At 39.1% G+C, this 22,585-nt stretch overlaps 1 protein-coding gene across 9 annotated transcripts in view; it reads right to left on the bottom strand.

Annotated features, from left to right (window-relative positions):
• Nucleotides 1–217: 217 nt before the first annotated feature.
• TCERG1 (transcription elongation regulator 1) overlaps nucleotides 218–22,585 on the bottom strand; it is a 60,045-nt gene continuing 37,677 nt past the window's right edge. For all 9 annotated transcript variants that reach the window (XM_089531353.1, XM_089531289.1, XM_089531298.1 and 6 more), the window contains 7 exons: nucleotides 20,621–20,771; nucleotides 15,160–15,324; nucleotides 7,097–7,279; nucleotides 5,047–5,226; nucleotides 4,022–4,105; nucleotides 3,537–3,637; nucleotides 218–2,452 (listed from right to left, as the gene is read on the bottom strand). In XM_089531353.1, coding sequence (XP_089387479.1) covers nucleotides 2,251–2,452; nucleotides 3,537–3,637; nucleotides 4,022–4,105; nucleotides 5,047–5,226; nucleotides 7,097–7,279; nucleotides 15,160–15,324; nucleotides 20,621–20,771 — 1,066 coding nt within the window. In that variant the 3' untranslated portion in view covers nucleotides 218–2,250. The remainder of the gene's footprint in view (nucleotides 2,453–3,536; nucleotides 3,638–4,021; nucleotides 4,106–5,046; nucleotides 5,227–7,096; nucleotides 7,280–15,159; nucleotides 15,325–20,620; nucleotides 20,772–22,585) is intronic.

Raw genomic sequence — 22,585 nt, 5'->3', positions numbered from 1 at the left:
CCTGCCGCTGATTGCCGCCAGGGCCTTTGGTATCTTGCACAAGGGGCATGGTGGGGCAATTGTCTATAGAAGCTTCAGAAACACACATTTATCTTAACATTTTTTTAAAAAATCAGCATTTTTTTTGTGTGTCCTCCATTTTTTATTAAAAAAGTGCCCTCCATTTGAAAATTTTGTCCTACATTTGTCCCGGTTTATTTATTTATTTTTTTTTAAAAAAAATATTTAATTATTTATTTTTTGGCTTCGGCCCCCCAGTTGTCTGAGGGACAGCAACCCGGCCCCCGGCTCAAAAGGGTTGCCTACCCCTGCCTCAAGGCAAGGACCTCAGGTATAACTATCTGTCCCAAACCAAGCCCTGGTGTGCACGGTGCATACAGAGATTCTTCCAGTCACTGTGTCACATTCAGACATCATCTGAGCCACACCCCACTTTCTGTGGTTTCTTCTTCAGAACACGTAAATATTACCTCCTACAATCCTATGTTTCCGCTATCCAATTTCCATACCTCTATTTCAGTTAGCTCCGAACAGTGTGTCTTTGAATAACTATCATGTGGTTTCATTCCTGCCTACTGATTATTACTGATCCCATGCACAGATCCAGAACTTTACCTTTGGATGAAGTAGAGAACTGGGTTTTCATCAACATGTGAATGATATAAAAAATACTAGCTCTGGGTAATTTTGACATGTTTTTTCAAGTAAATGTTAGTCAGTATAGGACAAAAGATAGGATAGGATAAAGATAAGGAAACTATAGGTCAAAAAAATTAACTACTGAGCAATAACTGTGTAGCACACTGTCCAGGAAATACAAGAATCACCATGAAAGCACTGCCTGCAAAACTCATGTGGGCCAGGGAGTCAAGAAAGGTAGGATGGTCAGTGGTATCTAAAGTCACTGAGAGATACAGTAGAACCAACAAGGACACCCTCCCAACGCCAAAGTTCACCAAATAATATAAAATAAAAAACATCAACCTTCCATACAATGTTTTTAAATATTTGGAGCCACAACTAAATAGAGAGTTGTTTTAACAGATATTATCTGAAGTGCTAAGGCAACCAGTTATCTCCCACTGAGACAAATACATTATGATCTTAGCCTGCAGTTAATTGTGTTTGATTTTTGACCTTCATATTTCTTCTGGTTTATTAGGTTGCATCCTGTAAATTCCTAGAGTAAATTCCACTGAATACAATATGGCTTACCAACCACCCCCATATAAAGTAATAAACCATTACCAAGCATGTACAATCCATATAAAAAAAGGGTTGGTTTATTGTTGCTCAAATACGTAAACTGAACAATCCCAACATTTCAAAATTAAACTTTAGAAACACAAGTTTAACATTCAAAACAGGAATATAGTTTACAAGAAATACCCAGAAGGGAAATCCATACTCTAAATCCAAAGGGGGTAGAGATCACTGTATGGTAAATAAAAGTGTATTTTTACAATCGTGCTATCTGAAGGGGGAGAGGGGATTTTTTTTAATTTCCCGGTGCATGTCCAATTTACAGCAAAAACATTACCAGACTACTGGGCAAAGCAACTTGATTCTGCCTATTGGGAAGGAGGGGGAGAGGGGGGAATCAAAGCAGGCCTGTGAACAAAATCAAATGGTGTTTATTCAGTTTGGTCACTGCAAGGTTCATTCTCCTCTCTTGCTGGATCTAACATTAATGGAGTTAGTCCTGATTTATACAGGAAAGGCCACACATGAATAGATAATTAGGACCTCTACATTTTCAGGTTCACAAAGCGGCCTAATCTCACTGCTGTCTTCAGTTTAGTTTAATCATCAGAGTGCCTGACCTTGGCTCTCCCATTAGGATATCTGTGGTTACTGGAGGTTTTGTGTGTATATTTTAAGATCTTAACTTCAAACCACAAATATCAATCATCCCAAGGCTTTCACACATAACACTGCCGAGAAGAACACCTCCAAATGCTACCAACATCCACACCTAGTTCACAGATATTGCATTGGTCTAGAATCTAAAAATCACTGGAAATAGCTGCATGGTTAGAATATTTGTCAGTCATGCAACAGAGAAAAAGCATCAACAATGCAAATGTTCTCTCTGTACAAAGACTGCTTTGTGTTCACAAATGCTGCTTTTCTCTCTGCTCCTTGGATGGTTTTGCAATAGTTCATGGTAATGTATATGATTAAACCTGACAGATGGCTCATGCAATCTTCTTGACTTAACAGTTATTCTTGTTCAAGAGTACTTTGTAGTTATTTTGTTGTTCGTCTTGTAGGCTCTGAAGCTGTGGGAGGTGGAGGGGGACCTCTGCGATCTAAGTCATCTACATAGGACACGATGAGTTTGCGTCTCTCCTCTGGTACACAATCAAGCACCAGATAACGCTTGTCATTCTGTAGTATCTTTTCTATATCCTTTAGGTGTTGGTCAGATTCTTGGATCAACTTTTTGGATCTGCAATTAAGTGCAAGGCTTAGCATTATTATCTGAGTATTTCACAAGTGAGCTGGCACTGCAGTAACAAGTCCACTCCCCTAACAAAATCTTTCTTGACAAAGCAATTAGCTAGGGCAAATGGTCAAAAGAAGAGAGAGACTGGCCTTTCCTCTCATCTGCAAGATTACTCCTTCAGATCAAGAGTTGGGCAAAACGGGGCTGAAGGGCGGGGTATAAAAACCATAAATAAATAATAAATAAATAATCTCAAGGGATGCCAGAACCTTTTAAAATCAGTACTTGAGTTGAACTACCCAAATATAATATAAGGGGGAAAAAATAACAATTTCAAACTGATTGGTTAATGCTGAAGAACCTCTCTAGAAAACAGTCCCAATATTCCAGTAGCAGTCTAGTCAAATCACAGCATTAATCTGATCATTACATTAATTTGAGACAGCAATCGATTTCAATGGCAACAATAATCAGACTTCAATACAAGAGACAGATAGAAGAGACATACAGACTGAAGAATTCATCCCATCAGCTCTGGAAGAGACACCACTAGCCTGAGATAAATCTGCTGTTATATTGTCTTCTATATCTTTTGGTTTCGATATTTTAATCTGCAGGAAATATGTTGGCAAGGCAGTGTGATATACACACATGCAGTCAATAAACACATACAATTTGCAAATATATGAACTGCAAAGAAAAAGCAACCTATTAAAATAAGGAAGTCTACTAGGATCAAATTCTCTATGTAGATTTTTAGGACTACCGGTAAGCAAAACAATCCATGTTTTGCCAAATGATCCAAATAGCTATGAACTGGAGGGGGATTGTGCTGCTCCATAACTCTTGTGTAACAGCTAGACTTTTCATAGTGAAATACCACATTGTATCAGGATTTGTGCAATGGTGTGAGAAACTGAGATGGTGTGAGAAAATTCATGGGAATTTTCATAGCAATCCTAAAATTTCCTTAAAAACTGCTAAACTAACAAAAGAAAGCTAATCAGATATTGGACAAGGAAAAAGGATCAGAAAGTAAAATTTGGAAGAAAAAACATCCATCCCCGTGTTACATATGAATACATACCTGTATGTGATAAATTTGGTCTCTTTCAAAAGTGTTCTGAAATCTGCTTTGGCGGTAATGTATTTGTCTCTGATGTACTCTTCAAATTCCCTTTGCTTTTTCTGCAGGAAAAGAAGAACATTTGGAAATTTTTTCATCATTACAACACTGATCTCATTCTTCTTCTATGTTACACATTCTCATTCAACAAAAGATCACTGCTGGGGCTGAGGTAGGGATGGGAAGTTATGGCAAGTTTAATACAAAAACAGTACAAATCACCCTTTGTTTACATGGGGGATCCGTTCCAGACTCCCCCGTGTAAAATAAGTAACATGTATGCTCGAGCCCCATTTATATGAATGGGGCTCGTGCATGGGGCGGTGCGGTGCTGCACACACGCCTCATTTGTCCCTATGGGATGCGCCGCCCCTTCCTCCCTGCGCAGCTTTCAGCATATGCTGAAAGCTGCATATGACACGGGCACACTGTACATGGTATCTTACCCTGTCACTAGAAGAGAATTTAATGCATCTGGGATCTTCTTTAATTATTTTCTTAACTTCTTTCCATGTCGATGTTAAAGTAATCTTTTAAAACACGAAGATAAAAGAAATAGTATTGGTTGTTATTTATTTCATGTTAACAAAGAATGACAGCATGAAGCATCTGCAGAATCTAATGAATAAAATACAAGGGATGGGTCTAGAGCTAAAACCAGGTGATTTCAAAAAGAATGATGCAAAGCCAAAAAAGAACAGTTTTACTTTTGCATCATGCTTTTTGAATATGGTCAACACGATCTCCTCCACAGTGACTCAAGAGTAAAAAGAAGTATTTAAGGAACCTGCAGGATTCACATACACATTTTATATTACTATCCCATAACTCAGTAAGCCAATTCTCTTTTATTCCTTCATCATGATGGGAAAAAACAATTATGTCCCATCTTCATTTTGTTCATTGTTAGGTGAGGAGAAATTAGGAAGGCTATATACAAGCTTACAAGTCTACAAAGAAACAGAATAATTCTTGCTGCATTCTGCTTCACTTATCAGCTCAGTGATATGTGATGGTGAAAGCCTTTGGACACCTTTGGTATGTTTCAATACATACCACTAAGCCTGTTAATAAGCTGCCAAAAACTATTGACACAGTACCAAAACTATTTCTGTCCCCACTAGTACACATTTTCATGTACCTTTGAGATCCTCTTGCTTTAATTTGCCAAAAGATAACAGGAAATCATTTACAAATATTCATTCCCTATTACCACTTCTTGAATGCTCAGCTCTAGAAGTATAGACCCAATCTAGTGGGTCTTGGGATAGACTTACTGGTATCTTGTTCCAAATTTAATAAGGCAGTAAAAAACGGAAAATAAATATACAATAACTTTACTAAGATGGTATAGATGCACATTGAGAAATAGCTAAAGAAAGACACAACTATGAAATTAAAGCATGGTTTTGTGTATGTGTGTGTGCGCGCGCACGCGTATGTAAAAATAAAAGGCAAACATCTCTCTTACTGATGATGTTTCATCCAGAAGTTGCCGAAAATGCTCCTTCTTCTTCTTTGTAAGAGCCTCTATATGTTCATTAAATAGTTTTTCCTTCTCTTCTCTTTCCAAAAGGGAGCCAGATTCCCATCTATGATCTTTTCGAAGTGTCCTTCTGGTATCAGACCATGACACATCTGAAGATCGCACCTAAAGAGGCAAAATTTTAGATTACTATACAGAATAATTTATTTTGTTATTCTGCACAGTTCAGTTTCAGTTTACTTTTCACTACAAATTTTACCTAGAACTTAGACATGAATGCATTGTTCAAGGAGGCAGAACATCTATGCGCTGCCCCACTGCGTAAACATAAACATAAACAGCTATGGAATGCCCTTAAAGACATGGGAGTGCCACCACATCTGATAGTCCTGATGAGAAATCTATACTTAGGAATAGAGGTTACTGTTAGAAAAGAATAAGGAGAAACTGAATGGTTCCCCATTGGCAAAAGGGTCAGACTAGGCTGCATCCTTTTACCTATCTGTTCAACTTGTATGCAGAACATATACAAAGAGCAGGCTTGGACACAGAACAGGGAGGAGTGAAGACAGGAGGAAGGAATAACAATAATCTGAGATATGCAATTAACACCATACTACTAGAAGAAAATATCACAGATCTGGAACAACTAAGAAAGATCAAAGAGGAAAGTGCAAAGGCAGGCTTACTGCTCAACATAAAACAAACAAACAAAAAATGACCACAAGACATTTACATAGATACAACCTAGACAATGAGGAAATTGAAGCAGTAAAAGAGTTCCCATACCTTGGGTCAAATATTGATCAGAATGGGGACTACAGTCAAGAAATAATAATAGGAATGGGGAGGGCAGCTATGAAAGAATTAGAAAAGATCCTAAAATATAAAGATATACAGCTGAGCATGAAAGTTAGAATTATACAAGCCATAGTTTCCCCTATTGCCACATACAGTTGTGAGTGCTCAACAGTGAGGAAAGTGGATAGGAGGAAAATCAATTCATCTGATACGTGGTACTGGACAATAATGCTAAGGATGCTGTGGATGGCCAAGAAGACAAACAAATGGGTTCTAGAACAGATTAAGCCTGAAACCTCTCTGGAAGCCAAGATGATATCATGAGAAGGAATCTTTCTTTCTTTCTTGGAGGGGATTGAACTCAACAGTTTAACTGGAGGCTTCTTGATTCCAGCTTTACCCCTGAATCTACTACATAAGCTCTTATTGGTACAATATTAAGAGAAGGTGGGACCAGGGAATGTGATCTGAATGATGAAGTCACCAGTTTTATTGAAATGTGAATTGGTTGCATCATTCATGTAAAATAATTCTGTAGAAAAAAATTCTACATTTCTCCTTTTATGTCCAGGAGCAGAGAACAGAATCAATGGGTCCTATGTCAATATCACCACCCTCAGTTGTTGTTTTTTAAGGCTGAAATTTGGCTGAGAAGAAAAGAACTGAAAACCAGAAGCAGATTTCTGGGCACTTCCAGGCTCAGTTTTCAGGGCAGTCTATAACGCATGTATGTGAGAATTGGCTGCAAGATTTGCCAAATAGAAACGTATCTTCTAAGAAAGGCTGGGCAACTGTGCAAGGCTAGGGGGTGCATTAGGCCCACTGGCGCATCTCTTCTCTAAAGAAAGGCCTTAAATGAATCTGACCCTGGGGCGCCTTGAGTGTCACAAAAACGCCCCAGGAGACTGAATGCAGCCTGAGGAGCAGGACTTATAAAACAGCATCCCACAACCGTAAGCCTTTAAAATGTGTTGGATTACCATTCTTATCAGTAAACAAGCCAGCAGAAATGGATAGGAATTTTAGTCAAATTCAGGGGAGGAGCATCAGATTAGATAAGACTATTAAATTAATAGTTACATTAGCTGTCATCTGTCTTCCCAAGAAATAGCTTGTTTGTTAGCAATACTTTTTGTTTGATCTTTCATGGATTACAATTGAGCTGAATGATTTTTTATATCTTCCCCATACACAAAGTAATTCTCTTTTAAAATATAACATATGAGATCCTGACCATATCAGACAGAAGAGCTTTGAAGTTCTGGATGGCCTCTTCTCGTTTGTGCTGCTCTCTTTCTCTATCAATTTCTTTCGTCTGCTCAGAACGAGCCTTCTGAACTTCTCTCTCTCGTTCACGCAAGCTTGCTTCAATTCGAGCCTGTCTTTCCATTTCCTTTTCTTTTTCAGAGTCCACATTCTAAAATTCAAGTTAACATTACAAATTTTGATAAGTACACATATTAATGCAATGTAAACTTAGGAAATAAGATGGATAAATTTAATATTGACACTTCTAGAATATGACAATTTAATGCAACAACTTTGGAAAATATTTTTGCGATTACCAATATAAAGTTCCAACCTAAGTTTCATTTTTAAAAAAACCTTTTAAAGAATAATGATTCAAATGGGTCACATAAATTATAGTGCCTTGCAAAAGTTATACACAACCCTTTGAAAATGCAAATTAAATCATCTTTGGTTCCAAGTTGTACCACAAGAAGAAGTGGTAAATTTGAAGTGGAAGATGAATACACCTGACCTCAATACACTCTTCTGCAGATTTAAAGAGGTGAAAGAGGAATGAATAATTAGAGATTCTTTTTATTATGATCAGAAGACAAACAATGGCTGGTATTCAACGAACAGCCTGATTAGTTTTAAATGTGGTCATTGGATTTAGATTTCTAGAACTCACGCAAATGGGTTATCCTGCAAGGTGACTTTTTTTTTTTTGGGAACATTCTATATCATTCTCAAGAGTTTTGGTGGTCTCCTGGGCTCTCTAAAGAGTTTTGGTGGTAGCCCTGCCCACCTCTGCCACCTATATAAGAGGCTCCTGCCACAATCCACCAGTTCCATAGGGTGCCACTGCAGTCATCCTTGTGAATCAGCAAGACAGGACAAAGGGAAGACAGACAGGATTGTGTGAGTTCACAGATGACCACTTGAAGAACTATGCAACCTGTCCTTCACCTTTGTGGTCTCTGTGACTTACATAAATGGGACACTAGCAAGCCACAAGACATAGGAGGCAGAAATGACAGTACAAACAATAAACCTTTACTGAAGAACATGTGTACAGTCAACAACCATAAGCATAGCAACCCACCTGCTCCAATATGTCATACAAGAAGAATCACAAAATTAACACAGTTTCAAAAGAAGGGAGAATCTCTGAAACAGTAGAACACAGTATTGAAATAAGGTTGTACAGTGGGCCCTCTCCATACGCGGGGGAAAACACGTAAGCTCAACCCCCATTGGTTGCAATGGGGGAGCGCTTCTGCATTCGGTGCACGCACCATTTATCCCCCGGCGGCTTAACCTTCTGCGTAAGAGTAAAGCTACGTATAGCACAGGCGCGCTGTATTTGAAGACATTAAGCAATACAGTACAGAAATAGCATTCAACAGTAATGAAATAAGGCTGAATTCAAAGGTATTCAGCAATACAGTACAGAGATAACATGCAATCAGGGCAATCAGTTAAGGAATGAACGAAGTACAGCTTTCTCAAACATGGTATCAGCACGAGACCTTGAGTCCATTCTGTAATCTGAAATAAAAGTCATAGGTTGGGACTAAGTAGCTGCATGACAGATGTCCTCGATCAAAACACCAGCTAGGAAAGCACAGGAGGCGGCAATCGCCTGGTGGAATTGGCTCAAACCAGAGTCAGAAGGTCCTTTCAAGCCAGTTTGTAAGACAGCTGTATAGTCGATGCCACCCACTTTGAAAAACATTGCAAGGGAACAGGTAGTCCCTTCCTCAAGGCCAAGTAGCAAACAAACAGTCTGGGAGTGGTATGGAGGCTGCAGTCCTGTTCAAATAGAAGATCAATGCCCTCTGTATACCGAGACAGTGCCGACACCTCTTGCAGTCTAAATTGGGGGTTTCTGAAACAAGGAAGGTAACACAATGGCCTGGTTAAGGTGGAATGATGACATCACCTTTGACAAGATGATGTCAGGTCTCAACACAAAACCCTCTCTGGATGAAACCGGAGATACAGGTAATCCACCTGCAAGGCACAAAGTCTACCAGCTCTCAGAGCAGTTACAATGCTAACCAGTCATCTATGTATGGGTCATAGACAATACCTTGCTGCCAAAGAAAAGCAACTACAACAGCCATCACCTGTGTAAACACTTGAGGAATTGTGCTGATGCCGAATGGTAGAACTTGAAACTTGTATGTCTTTCCTCATACAGTGAAGCACAGGAAACGTCTATGGCAAAGCCAAACTGAAATATGGAAGTGGGCATCTTTTAGGTCCGAAGTGGCATAGCAATTGTCCGATTGCATCAACAGAAGAATTGAAGATAAAGTCAACATCTTTAAGCATCGTGGATGAATGTACAGGTTCACACCCCTCAAGTCCAGAATCAGCCTCAGACCATCATCCTTCTTGGTGATGATAAAGTACTAGGAAAATCCCCCAACCAACTTCAGAGTGTGGTACAGACTCAGTTTCTCCCTTCTGTAAAAGGATGTCTGCTTCTCGGAGTAGAACAGTGGAAGGAGACATGGATCAGAAGAGTCCCACTGGACGATAAGACTTGAATTTAATGGCGTAGTCTCTTGTCAGAAAGTCTAGCACCTATAAATCAGCAATGATGGAGTTCTACATCTGATAGAAATTTTTGTAGCTGACTGTGGAATGAAAAAGAAGGCACTGGAATAGTGGGTAGAAGATGCAAAATTTTCAGGATTGAGAGAGGTCTGGATGATAGTGGGATTTGTGATGCAGTGGATAACGGCTCTGGGTTGTTCAGAATGAAGAGTGGTGTGAAGTGGGAGACTTGGCCGTCAAAGTGCTGTGTGACAGAAAGTCAAAGTTGGTGCTTGGAGGCTTCTTCTTCATTTGCCCAGACTTGAACTTCTGGCCTGATGCAGCTGACTCCTGAAAACTGCGTGGAGAAGATGTCAAAATGCTAACAGAGGACAGAGAAAAGGCAGAATTACTCAACACCTTCTTTGCCATAGTGTCCTCAGAAAAGGCAAAGGGTGCTCAACCTGAGGATAATGGAACAGACGACAAAATAGGGGAAATTCAGCACAGAATAAGTAGATAGTATAGGAATACCTGGTTAATCTAAACAAATATAAGTCTCCAGGACCTGATGAACTACATCCAAGAGTATTAAAAGAACTGGCAAATGTAATATCGGAGCCACTGCACTTAGGGCAGAAAAACGAAATGCATAGATATAGGATGGGGGACACATGGCTTAAGGAGACTACGTGTGAAAGGGATCTAGGAGTCCAAGTAGACCACAAGTTGAACATGAGTCAACAGTGTGATGAGGCAGCATGCAATTTTAGGCTGCATCAATAGAAGTATAGTGTCTTGATCAAGGGAATAGTGCCACTGTATTCTGCTCTGGTCAGGCCCCACCTGGAATATTGTGTCCAGTTCTGGGCACCACAATTCAAAAAGGACACTGAGAAACTGGAGAGTGTCCAAAGGAGGGCGACTAAAATGGTGAAGGGTCTGGAAACCATGCCCTTTGAGGAATGCCTTAGGGAGCTGGGGATGTTTAGCCTGGAGAAGAGAAGGTTAAGAGGTGATATGATAGCCCTGTTTAAATATTTGAAGGAATGTCATATTGAGGAAAGACCAAGCTTGTTTTCTGCTGCTCCAAAGAACAGGACCTGGAACAATGGATGCAAGCTACAGGAAAAGAAATTCCACCTCAACATTAGGAGGAACTTCCTGACAGTAAGGGCTGTTCAACAGTGGAAGAGTGGTGAAGTCTCTTTCTTTGGAGGTCTTTCAATAGAGGCTGGATGGCCATCTGTTCTGCATGGCAGGGGGTTGGACTGTATGGCCCTTGTGGTCTCTTCCAATTCTATGATTCATCACTCTGCAATCTTCATCAACAAGCTTAAGAATGGTGTTGGCTGTAGGCCCTCATGTAAGCCAACTAGTTTAAAGATCTTTGAGATAAAAGGAGCCAAAGAGTAGAACCGCCTCACAGCTCTGAGTTTCTTGGCCTCCTTGTCCATAGCCGTAGAATTCAGACAATGTAAAGGTCTCAATTGGGCAGCATAAACATTGATGTGATTAGGTTTTGGATTCTGTCCTAGAGAGATGGCTGGATGATTTACCTTGTAGAGAGTCTTTAACTTGCGGGAAGTGGATGGAATGGACAAGTATCCACCAAGACTTCCAACAACCTGAGTGAGGTATGGGAGCATTGGTAGAGCCACAGGAGTGGTTTCTTGTGATTGGATCCGCGGGAAAACTGGATCTTCAATTGGCATAAGTTGTTGCTAGACCTTAATGGCATGAGACTTGGCCATGTGGTGCGTCTGATCAACAAATACTTTGATATCATCAGTTGGGGAGGAAGGGTCCATGGTGCACAACTCAATCAGAGGAACTTTCTAGTCAGCAGAACCACAGAATCAGAATCAGATCCAGACCTGTAACTCCCAAATATTGTAGAAAGATGGACGGCAATAACAATAGTTGAAGCAGGGGGAGTGGTACTGTATCATACCAGATACAGTATCCTGAGCTTGACCTGGCCGAGACACAGCCTGTTCTTGAGATGCAGTACCTTTAGAAGGGTCACCTTTGCTGAACAGAGGCCAGAACAGCAGAGTGTGTGTTGTCCAAATGGCATCTCGTGTCTCAAGGTTTGTATTGAAGAACCTTTGTTCCTATAGTGGCAAGTATAATACCCACTAGGGCAAGAGCTGACCTCAGAATAGCAGGATTCTGAAAAAGGAATCAATAACTATAATGGTCATGTTATCAGAGGCTATGGACAGTTTGTGGATGGGACCAACGGTGTCTTTTGCTCCTGTAATGCTGATAGGAAGAAACCAATTCAGTGTCTGAATCAGAATAAGAGTGGCTTGGAACAGTACCAATGTTGCTGTTGATGCAGAGACCGAATTGCTGAAAGTGGTTTCTCTCGAACCGAGACTCGAACTGGAGAATGAGAAGCTATAACCCTAATGACACTCTGTATTTCTCTCTCTAAAATATGGTTGTTCAACCTTCTGTTCTGGAAGGAGATGGTCTCCGGCACCACAATACACTGTATCAGATAAGCCAGCAAGGAAGGTATCACAGTCTCAAGAAAAAATGTCTCTGAGGCCTGGCCTTGATTAAGAAGAGCCCTCCCTCCAGTCCATCTGCCTTGGTCCAGGCCTCGGAGGGAGAAGAACTGCTGGACCTGATCCCTTTCCCCACCACCATTACCTTCTATTTTTGTGTTGTGTCTTTTTAGATTGTAAGGCAGGGAACTGTCTAATTACAAATAATAATTGTAAGCTGCTCTGATAGCCTTTAGGGCTGAAGGGTGGGGTATAAGTACTCTAACAAATAAATAATAGAAAAATAACTGCCTAAAGATGGCTCAGCTACAGCCATAGTCAAATGCAAAGAAGGCTGAGCCACAGTGTTTTTCTGATTTCTTCTTCTTCTTCTGTTTGTAGTTTAGGCCAGTCTGCACCTCAGTCTCAAGAGATCTCCCTAGAGGATTAAATATCCTTCTTAATCAACGTATTTGCTACCTTTTGTTTAGAAGAGCTCACATTATTATTATTAACCTTTATTTATAAAGCGCTGTAAATTTACACAGCACTGTACATAATTTTTTTTTTAAGTCAGATGGTTCCCTGCCCTCAGGCTTACAATCTAAAAGACACGACACAAAAGGAGAAGGGAGTGGTGGTGGGGAATAGGATCAGGTCCAGCAGATCTTCTCCACCTCCGAGGCCTGGACCAAGGCAGATGGACTGGAGGAAGGGCTTGGCTTCTTGATGGATGGTTAAAAGGAGGCTTTCCTGGGTCAGAGAGGGGCTCACCTCTGGGAATGCGTCTCTAAACAATATAGTCTTTAATTCAGTTTTGAAACTGGGTAGAGAAGTGATGAGGTGTGCATGTGGGGGAAGAAGGTTCCAGGAGTAAGGGGCAGCAAGCGAGAAGGGACGAATTCGGGAGGGGGCAGTGGTAGTCCTACACTGTGACAGGAGACCTTGACCTCACATCCGTCCGGACTGAGGTAGCCTTTTGCATATTCAACTTTGATTTCTTTGAAACCCAATATCAATGCTGAGGACCCACTTCATCTCTCAAAGACGTACAGGCTCTTGTGGTTTCAAGGCCTTCTCATACAGGAGAGCATTGAGGCTACACTCTTATGTTGTGTCTGGCCTGTGGTGTCAATGCTGCACAGTGCACACATGAGGTAACAATATGGGACTCACCCAAACACTGAAAGCATTTTAAATTCCCATTTTGGTCATGGCTCTTAGTGCCACATTTGACTTATTTCTTAGAAGCAGTCAGTGGTACCGAGAATGCCCCGAGGGATAACATGGCTACAAAGCTCACGTCAACAATCAATCCTCAGAAAATGTCTTTAATTTGAGTACACAAACCATGAGTAAGCTGCAGTGGTGTATGCAAAGGAACTGGTGGGTTTTGGCAGGAGCCCCTTATATAGGGCTGACAAAAGTTGGGTGGGGCTAATGCCAGAACTCCTTAGAACACTATAGAACACTCTAAAAGAGGCACTTTGCAGGCACAGGATAACCCATCTGTGTGAGTCACAGAGACTAGGAAGGAGGATGAAAAGGAAAAAAATGGACTATGAGGTGAAAATAACAATGCCTTCTCAGGTCAACTTGTCATATACTCAGGTCAGACATAAAAATCCCATAGCACAGTTGAGACTAAACAAGAATTTTATCTACTCTATTTTCCCCCCAGTTAGTTTCAAATACATCTTGAGAATACAGTGGGCCCTTGGTATCGGCTGGGGTTTGGTTCCAGGACCCCCCGTGGATACCAAAATCCGTGGATGTTCCAGTTCCATTAAATATAATGGCATAGTAAAATGGTGTTACTTATATAGTTAAAGGGCAAAACCAAGGTTTCCCTATGGGCATCGGAATATTTTAAAAGTATTTTCTAGCCGTGAATGCTTGAATTCATGGATAAAAAATCCATGCTAAGGAGGGCTGACTGTTCCACATGACAGTTGGGAAGAAGTATTTCCCTGTTCATACACAGGGACTACTTCTAGCATATTGTGCCAATTTACATTTACAGAATATAAAGCCTATCCATTTATTAAAATTATTCTAATAGCAGGAGCAGGATACCAACAAATCAGTGGCTCTTAACTGTTTTTGGGGGGAGGGGTAACAGACACCCCCCCATGAATGATCAAACTATGCAACCTCCCCCCCCCCCCCAATTAAAAATGCATTTGAAATAATTGCCAAAGCAAAGAGAAGTCCAAAAAATATTTTTTTCTTGTCCTGGTTCATGGATGCCTGAACCATAACTTGGACCATAGCTTAAGAATCCCTGATATAGGAAATGTGTATCACTAATAAAATGTAGGCTGAGAACAGTGCATCAGCAGACATACCTATGATGACACAGCTCTGTTCCTGTAGTTACTTTTGCTGACATTGCCCTCCAAAAAACATACCTCTCCAAGGCAGTGTATCAACCAAAGAGATCTGTAGACTAGGGTGCTGGAAAATGACTGCAGTGCTCTCTTTGTCATGGGGTGCACAAACATATGCAGCTGGGGAGACCCCTTGGAGTCCTGCCACAGCTGCTTGTCTCAACACATCCTGAAAGAGGAGAGCTCTCCAATCATCATTCAGTTGGGGCATGGCCTGGCTTGAGATTTTTTTTTGTTTTTTTTGGGGGGGGGGGAATAAAATTTGGTCATAAACAACCATAATTGTGAATCCCAAAGGTTACAAGATTGTAAGTCCATATCTTATAAACAATGAAAAGGATGCCAACCTTATTAAAGAGAACTGCCTATGGCAGGGATTCTTATCCTGTGGTCCATGGACTCATATTCAGCTGCTACTGTGAGTATTTTAAAGTCTTATGGTCTAAATTAATGTGAATGGTATTTGAGGTCGACATAATGAAATGATTTGCTATTCATAATTAAATTAGGTTTCACTAATTTCAATCGTTCTCCTTTAGATACAGTAGGACTTATGCTGGATGTAATCTTACACCAATTGTTCCAGCACTGAAATACTAAGAAAATGGAAGCACTTTTGTCAGTAGCAAACATACTTTGGCTATTTTTTCAATATACTGCTTAAACAGATCCTCCCTTTGTGAAGAGCTATCCACAGCCTTGTAGCGAGGATCAGTCTCTACTTTGTCCTTCACTTTGCTCCAGCGAGACTGACTATCCAAGTGGTGATTAGATAACAGTTCAAAGAAGTCCATTTTGATCTATATTTTAAACAGAAGACAAAAGAAAAAAACAGGGAAATGAAGAGTCACTTCCAAATACTTGAATGTTATTCTTAAGAAGCAGAACCAGACTTTCCTTTCCAGACTTTTCATAAGGATGCTAAACTTTACATTTGTGTGTGCTTAGGTCACTGCCATTTTGGATTAAACCTTGGTCAATGTATTAAAAATAATAACAAAAGAGGCTTCAAAATGTAAGCTGAATAGTTCCTTAAAGGATACTGTCGTCATTACAGTAATCAGCCACAGCATAAAGCGAATCCTTACACATGTGTCAGAGATCAGCCTCAATACTTACGGCTTTCTTGGGGAGTTTGTATTACAACAACACCAACTTGCTATTTCAAAGTGGTGCATCCCCCACACATCTGATATTGCTCCAGTAGGAACTACACCAGAAAATCTAGACTGCAAACACGGGGTCTTTCCACAAACATGGGCCTTGTTTAGTGTATGATGTAGTGTGTATGTATGTGTACAAACACGCAGGAGTGTACAATTCTTCCTCTTTAAGGAAACGGAGGCAGGGAAGTACAGAGAAAAACCACATGGTCTCTCCATTATTTATACTGAGGATTTGCCTGGACAAGTAATCTAAAGTTCTACTGCATGTGTGTAAACTTAACTTCAGACATTGTGTAGTCCACTGAATTTGCTGTTACACAGGAGCTATACCTGGTGGACTTAGATTTCTCATTGTATTTTAAGTACTATTTCAAAAAACATCTGTATTAAGGAATGAAATAACAAAATACATATACATTATTATTATTATTATTTATATAGTGCTGTAGATTTGCACACACACATGCATTAAAATGGGGGAGCTAATGTTGTAGAAACACTACGCTAACAGCTAGTGGTAGACACTGATTTTAAAAATCATTATAAATATCACAATTAAACTTCACATAGAATACTAAAAAACTTGTTTTATTTAAGTTAAATTTAAAAGCAAGTACTATATAAAACATAATTAAGAGTACTGCCCATCGCTCAAGGTTTGTCAGGCTGCTAATGCATTTGTTAAATATGTTTTTTTCATCATCTTTTTAAAAATACAAGAATAGAACATGAATTATAATAAACTTTATTTCATTAAGAATATTAACTGCTATAAAGTAGATATAATAAATAAGTTTTGTTTGTGTGAATGCCTCCCCATGTGTCTGCAACAGATATACTCTACACAGCTATAAACCCTTCCCTTGTTGAAAAAACAGGTATAGTTGAAGTTGGTGCAAGCAGAAAAGAAACTGGTTCCCACGAACAGCTTATAATGTGAAACTGTGATTATGTAGTGTGTAATAAATATTCAATTGTGCTTGTGGAATTATATGTGAATTTGCCAAACCATCTGAAATTTCACCTTTATCTATATAAAAGGGAGAAAACGCTGTTATTTTCTGTTATTACCAACAGAGAAAATAAATATCTATTTCTGCTGTGTAAGTTCACCCAAAAGGGCAAACTGTCTTATAAAACTTTTCAGTTTAGTTTATTGTGTGAAACTGTGCTCACATATAACAAAACCTCTACTTCATGGGAAAAGACCTTTCTGTGAGTACAGTATTTCGTTGGGCAAAATAGCCAAGTTTATCTATGGAGCTATATACAGTCATCTCAAAATTTCCCAACTTCTATTAATACTTGATAAACTATGGTTACTCTGACTATGTCATTCAGTTGTAAGCCTGACCAGGTCATATCTTTTTAATACCCTTCCACATTAATCTGGAGTATACATGTACAGAATTTCACTGGAAATGCTATTTCTTAATGTATTAAAGAAGTCAAACCTGATTGACTCAACTATGCTTATATTGCAGCTTGATGCATAATGTGTGCCTCATCTGCCGATTAAAACTTGTGTTCTGGTGCCCTTCAAAAACCAACAGTAATTGTCACGTACAGGACAGGGCAAAGAACAGTGTTAATTGCCTGTACATTTTCTCCAATATTGGCAGTTGGTTCTTGGTACAGTATCTAAACATTTGAGAATATCAATTATGTTTCCAAAATCCACAGGTAAATAAAGGCAGTGTTGTGAATAGGAAATTTATTAACCCTCTACCAATTTTACTGCTATGAGCTACCACAATAGTGTTTAAGATCATGCACAACCTCTAAGTATTAAAATACTAGCTTGGATCCAGAGATGTTTTGCACTTCCATTTGCAGAAGGCTGCTTCACTGAATTCTCCTGATTTCCTGTGTTGCCCAGGTCCCACCATATGTTAGACACTCCCTCAATCTTGAGAATCAGCTTTCGGTGGACAGGGGTGCATAAGGAATTACAGTGGGAAGAAAGAACCAGGTAAAGTCCTGTTGTATGAGCAGTGGTCTGTCCATCTATTTCTGGATCCAACTCAGTATTTGTTCTCTGAAATGTGAATTTAAACATAATAAACATCCAAGTACTAAAATATAAAGCGTTCTAAACCAGATGTAAGATCCTTACATTCAAGAAATGGAAAACACAGATTTTTTTTGGTAGAAATCTCTAAAGTAAGGGCAAATGAACAGACACTACATGGATTAATACTACTTTCTATAGTTTTTAAAAACTGTCTATTAAGCTTATTTGTCAATCTCTAAAACAGAGATGGAATTCACCTGGAAAGACTGAAAACATAGCTATGAAGTCTCTCCAGCAAGAATTGTGTTCACATCTACACAGCATGCATCCTTGTCGCTATAGAAACCAGCAGCTCTCATCCTGATTCTAACCTGAAAGCCAGCATGAGCCCACCACCTAGTGCTACTTCTTGTGTCAAGAGAACAGCCAGTATTTTGACAAAAGGCATTGCTACTACTACCTTGTCTAAGAGACAAAGGTTTTAGAGAACACGCAGGATTTTAGTTTCATACAAGTGATGAGAACTCCACTTTTAGTTAAAAAAATAAAACCCTGCATACCCTTTACAAAAAGCAAAGCAGAAAATGAAGTTTAAAATCAAGGACATAGTCAATAACCTGTAGATTGCAGCAGTACCACTGAAATAGAAAACAGGTGTCCCTGACTGTCCTGAATAAATTTAATTTATTGCCCAATGATCTGTTGACTGTAATAAAGGCTTTCAGTTTGGTACTAATTTAATTTATTTTTAAAAATATAGCCAGGATAACTCCACTTAAATGTTTGCTACTAGTGACAGAGAGAGGAGCTGAAAATTGTTAAGTCAAAGAATAACACAAAAAATAACACAAACTTTAAAGGATATATATTTGATCTCTTCCTTCAGCATAAAAATATGTTCTTATCCTAAAGGTTCTTGATTATCTTCTCTCTTTATGCTACTAAAAAGTGGACTACAGGACCAGAGGATAACCATAAAGAATTAGTCCAAGTATGACAATTCAAACCCTTACTTTAAAGCCCTGTGGAAAGCTCACACAATTTTTACAGTTAACTTCTTTTCTTAAAAACTGGTTGAGAAAGCTTCACTTAATGTTTCAGAAACTTTTCTGTAAACTTCTAGCTTTTTAATGGAAACATAACAAAAGCAAATATGGCTGAAATACTGTGTGCGTATTTAGGAGGATTTTTCTCCTTTTTTGCAGTTTACACATTCTGGGTATAACTCTCATCACTTCACAAGGAAAGAAACTGAAAAAAATGTAAAGTACCGGAACTGCGGGAGGCTAAAGTCACCACACAGAGATACCAATTCTTTCCTCACTAGGGAATCCCATAATACTTTGCGTGTCAGTGATTGACAGCTGTCAGACTGAACTGATTGACAGGCCGCACAGCACAAAACTGTAAAATCTATCCACTTGTTACAAAACAGAATACATAAAATGGTTACAAGAGGCTTTGGGAGAAAAGAAATAATTAGTTTCAAATGCAAAGATAAATACAATATTTAACACAAAATCTTGCTCGATGTAGCTCATGCAATATTAACAAATTTACTTATGTATTATTCATATTGATAATAGCAATGCAGTAGCAATAAAGTTTAAACTATGACTAGATTAAAACAAACAGAGTGCAGGTTTATGTTGAAGTTTCAAATTACATGTATTCACCTCTAGAAAGCTGATCATTCTAGTGTAGCACAGAGTTTAAGAGCATAATCATACATGTGCTTACTGAAAAGAAAGGGACCACTGAGTTGATTGGGGCTTATTCCCAGGTAACTGGCTGAAGGACTGCACCCTAAAAAAGCTCTGTGATGCACTGGAAAGTCCCCGGTTTGAATCTCACTTCTGTTATGAATTCATTCACTCTCCTACTCTTAGTTCTTGAATTGCAATATGGGAATAGCAGTACCGATCTATTCTAAAATATTATCGGAAAGCTCACAATAAGATATTATTGTGTCTTAAGTAATTTTGGAATGTTCCAAAGTGATGTAAATACGTATGTACATTATGTACATACTACTATTACTAATAAACAAATAAACAGATGAGCCGGGAAACATCACGTAGATCTACCATGAAGTTGTACAATATTTTTTAAAATGTAAATAGGAGGTTTGCATTCCAATTGTGAATGTATTTCTATTCCTTATGGCAGAACACATTTGCATGAAATACTACATGCTTCTACCCATATTCCTTCCTATGTGACAGGACTTACATGCTTCAATTACATGGAATATAAAGAAACACAAACAACAGAAACGATTAGATTTCAGAGCTATACCATTCCTCCCAATCACATATTCAGCATACTAGAATGCTAAAGAAAGCTGATGCAAACAACATTTGATCCTAACACCACTGAAGATACTTTGTTAGCATTCACCTTCCCCAGAGATATGTGCTTTGTCTCTCGTACTGACAGTGCAGACAAATGACATTTGGAATTCATTAATCTTTTATAGGTGACCTTTAATTCTGATAAGCAGTCATACTAAATTACATTTACTGGAAGATGAAATCATTACTGAAGTGTTAGCACTTAAGAGGTAAAACAACTATTTGAAATTTGTCCACAAACTTCCCAAATGTTACACCACTGACAGAATGGGTACATAACTGTCTGTCTGGAGTCAGACAAGGCTCCTGCCCCAACACTAGGATTTTAAAAGCTAGATATTGGGTATGTTCCAGTGGAAGTAGACTGACAGACCCTGCCATCCTGAGAATAGTATCCACACATTTTAGGGGAAATAATTCTGGAGATTAAAAACACCCTGAAGAATTATAAAGATATGAAAATGCTTCAAAAATTTTGAGGGTTGGGTGGCCACCTGGAAGGCTAGCACAGGCCCTCTCCAACATTTACACTTCTTTCACAAACCTAATAGAAAAGTCTTACCTTCTCTCCTCTGGTCTTCGAGTCTTCCTTTTCTTTCTTCCTTGCTGCTGTGATAAACTCATTAAACAAGGCCTCTCGATCTTTCATTTTTTCAATTGCTTTGAAACGCGAGTCTTTAGCATGCTTGGCTGCAAATTCACTAAAAGTAGTTCTGTAATAAAATGGCAAGTGTACTGATTTGGCAGTGCTTTCTTAGCTGGAACATGCATTTAAAAGCACAAGTGTGTATAAGTGAATTAAATACCAATAGACGAGTATCCTTATCTCAGATACAGGTCCATGAAGCAAAGTCTCTATTTTACCTTTTAAAAGGGCTGCCTTGTTTTTTATTTTAAAAATTACATGTTAAATGCAGTCTTTTCAAAACTGCACAAACCTTGTAATATACCAGTTCTATAACTAGCCTGCCTTAATAATTTATGGTTAGCCAATGTAAAGTTAACAACTCCTCATTTGCCATCCAACACCACTAAGGGTGGAACTAACAAGACAGAAAAAACCAGATTGTTTGTAACATTATGAGATCAAGGACAGACGTGGCTGCAGGGTTTTCCATTCTTCCTTACTGCAGTTTTATTCTTAAAATACTCTCTCACCTCCAGGGCCAGATTCCAAATCTCAGATGTGCAGTAGATATAATACTGCCACTTACCTCGAAAAAAAACCCACTACTGTGCATTTTCCAAGATCTGATGCTAATCTGGCCCCAAGATTACGTGAGACATTATAATCCTACGAATGTTTTCATCACAGCATGGAAATAATTAGACCTGGGAAATCCCGCCTACTGTTGCTGTAGGGTAAATTAAAACAAGAGAAAAATTTGGTAGCTTATTCAATGGCTTGGAAGTGTATGTAAACCTATACTAAAGAAAAGTGAACTGCAGAACCAAAGCTGGACACAAATTCTTGAGCAAACAAAACATAAAAATGATTTCAAGGTGTGCCAACATCCAAAATGTTATGCTTACTTTGGATTAAAAAACATAAATTAAAAGATGATGATAATGCAGACCCTTTCAATACTGCCTTCCTCACTCACTGTTAACTAAAAGCAAAGCATATGTAAATGAGAGAAACAGCGGACTGTAGCCAGACTGCCCATGGGTTGAACCCTGCTGCTAAGATTTCCCTACTTGAGGAAGATAGAGGGAAAGTAATGGAGGGAAGGCAATCATCAACTGTGTCTTCCTCTAGCAGGTGCCTCTATTGCGCTTCATTCCATTCTAGTAAGGGAAGGAGCAAGCTGGGATCCAAACCTATGAATTCTATTCTGTGGGTATGGGTGTGTGAAAAAAGAAATAGCTGAGGCTAAATCAGCAAAATAACTACCTAGCAAAGAAACAAATCCAGATATGAATTCACTCTAATCAATGAGGAAACTACAGTGCAGCCCACAAGGCAATCTCATGACTGTTTAGAAGTAAAATTAGTTTAGTAGGGCTTACTCCATTAATATAACTAGTTTAAGATTTGCAATATTTTTTGGACAGCTGTTTGCAGCTTCAAGTTAATTCAAGCAAAGTATCACAACACCCGAAAAAAGTCTCATCTTTAATTATGTTTCACTAATTTTTGTGGAAACAACAATAATGAGCTCACCCAGGTGGAGAGTAACTGCAAAATAAATGGCCAAGATTCTGTGGGGTTGTTGTACTAATGAATGTGCTTCCATCAGCAGAGCCAGTCAAACCTGCAGCCCCTGTGGACTCTGAAAAAATGCCCTGGATGGCTGGGAAACTCTAAAGCAAGGATGGGAATTACAAGGCCATTCAGACATTGTTGAACTGCAACTCCCACCATTCCCATGGTGCCCAGAACTACTGGGAGTTGCAGTCCAATAATAACTGGATTCCCAATTCCAATGCAGAACAGGTTTTTTTGCAGCACAGAGGGCTGAATAGGAGAGAAGAAGTAAGTTCCATTAGAGTTGTGGTTGGGTATTAGTGTGAAGTTCTACTTTGA

The sequence above is a fragment of the Sceloporus occidentalis genome, unplaced genomic scaffold, assembly GCF_023333645.1.
Source record: "Sceloporus occidentalis isolate IW3139 unplaced genomic scaffold, rSceOcc1.0.p SCAF_1, whole genome shotgun sequence".
Classification (NCBI taxonomy): Eukaryota; Metazoa; Chordata; class Lepidosauria; order Squamata; family Phrynosomatidae; genus Sceloporus; species Sceloporus occidentalis.
Note: the sequence above shows the minus strand (reverse complement) of the source record. Positions and strands in the feature narration are given on the sequence as shown.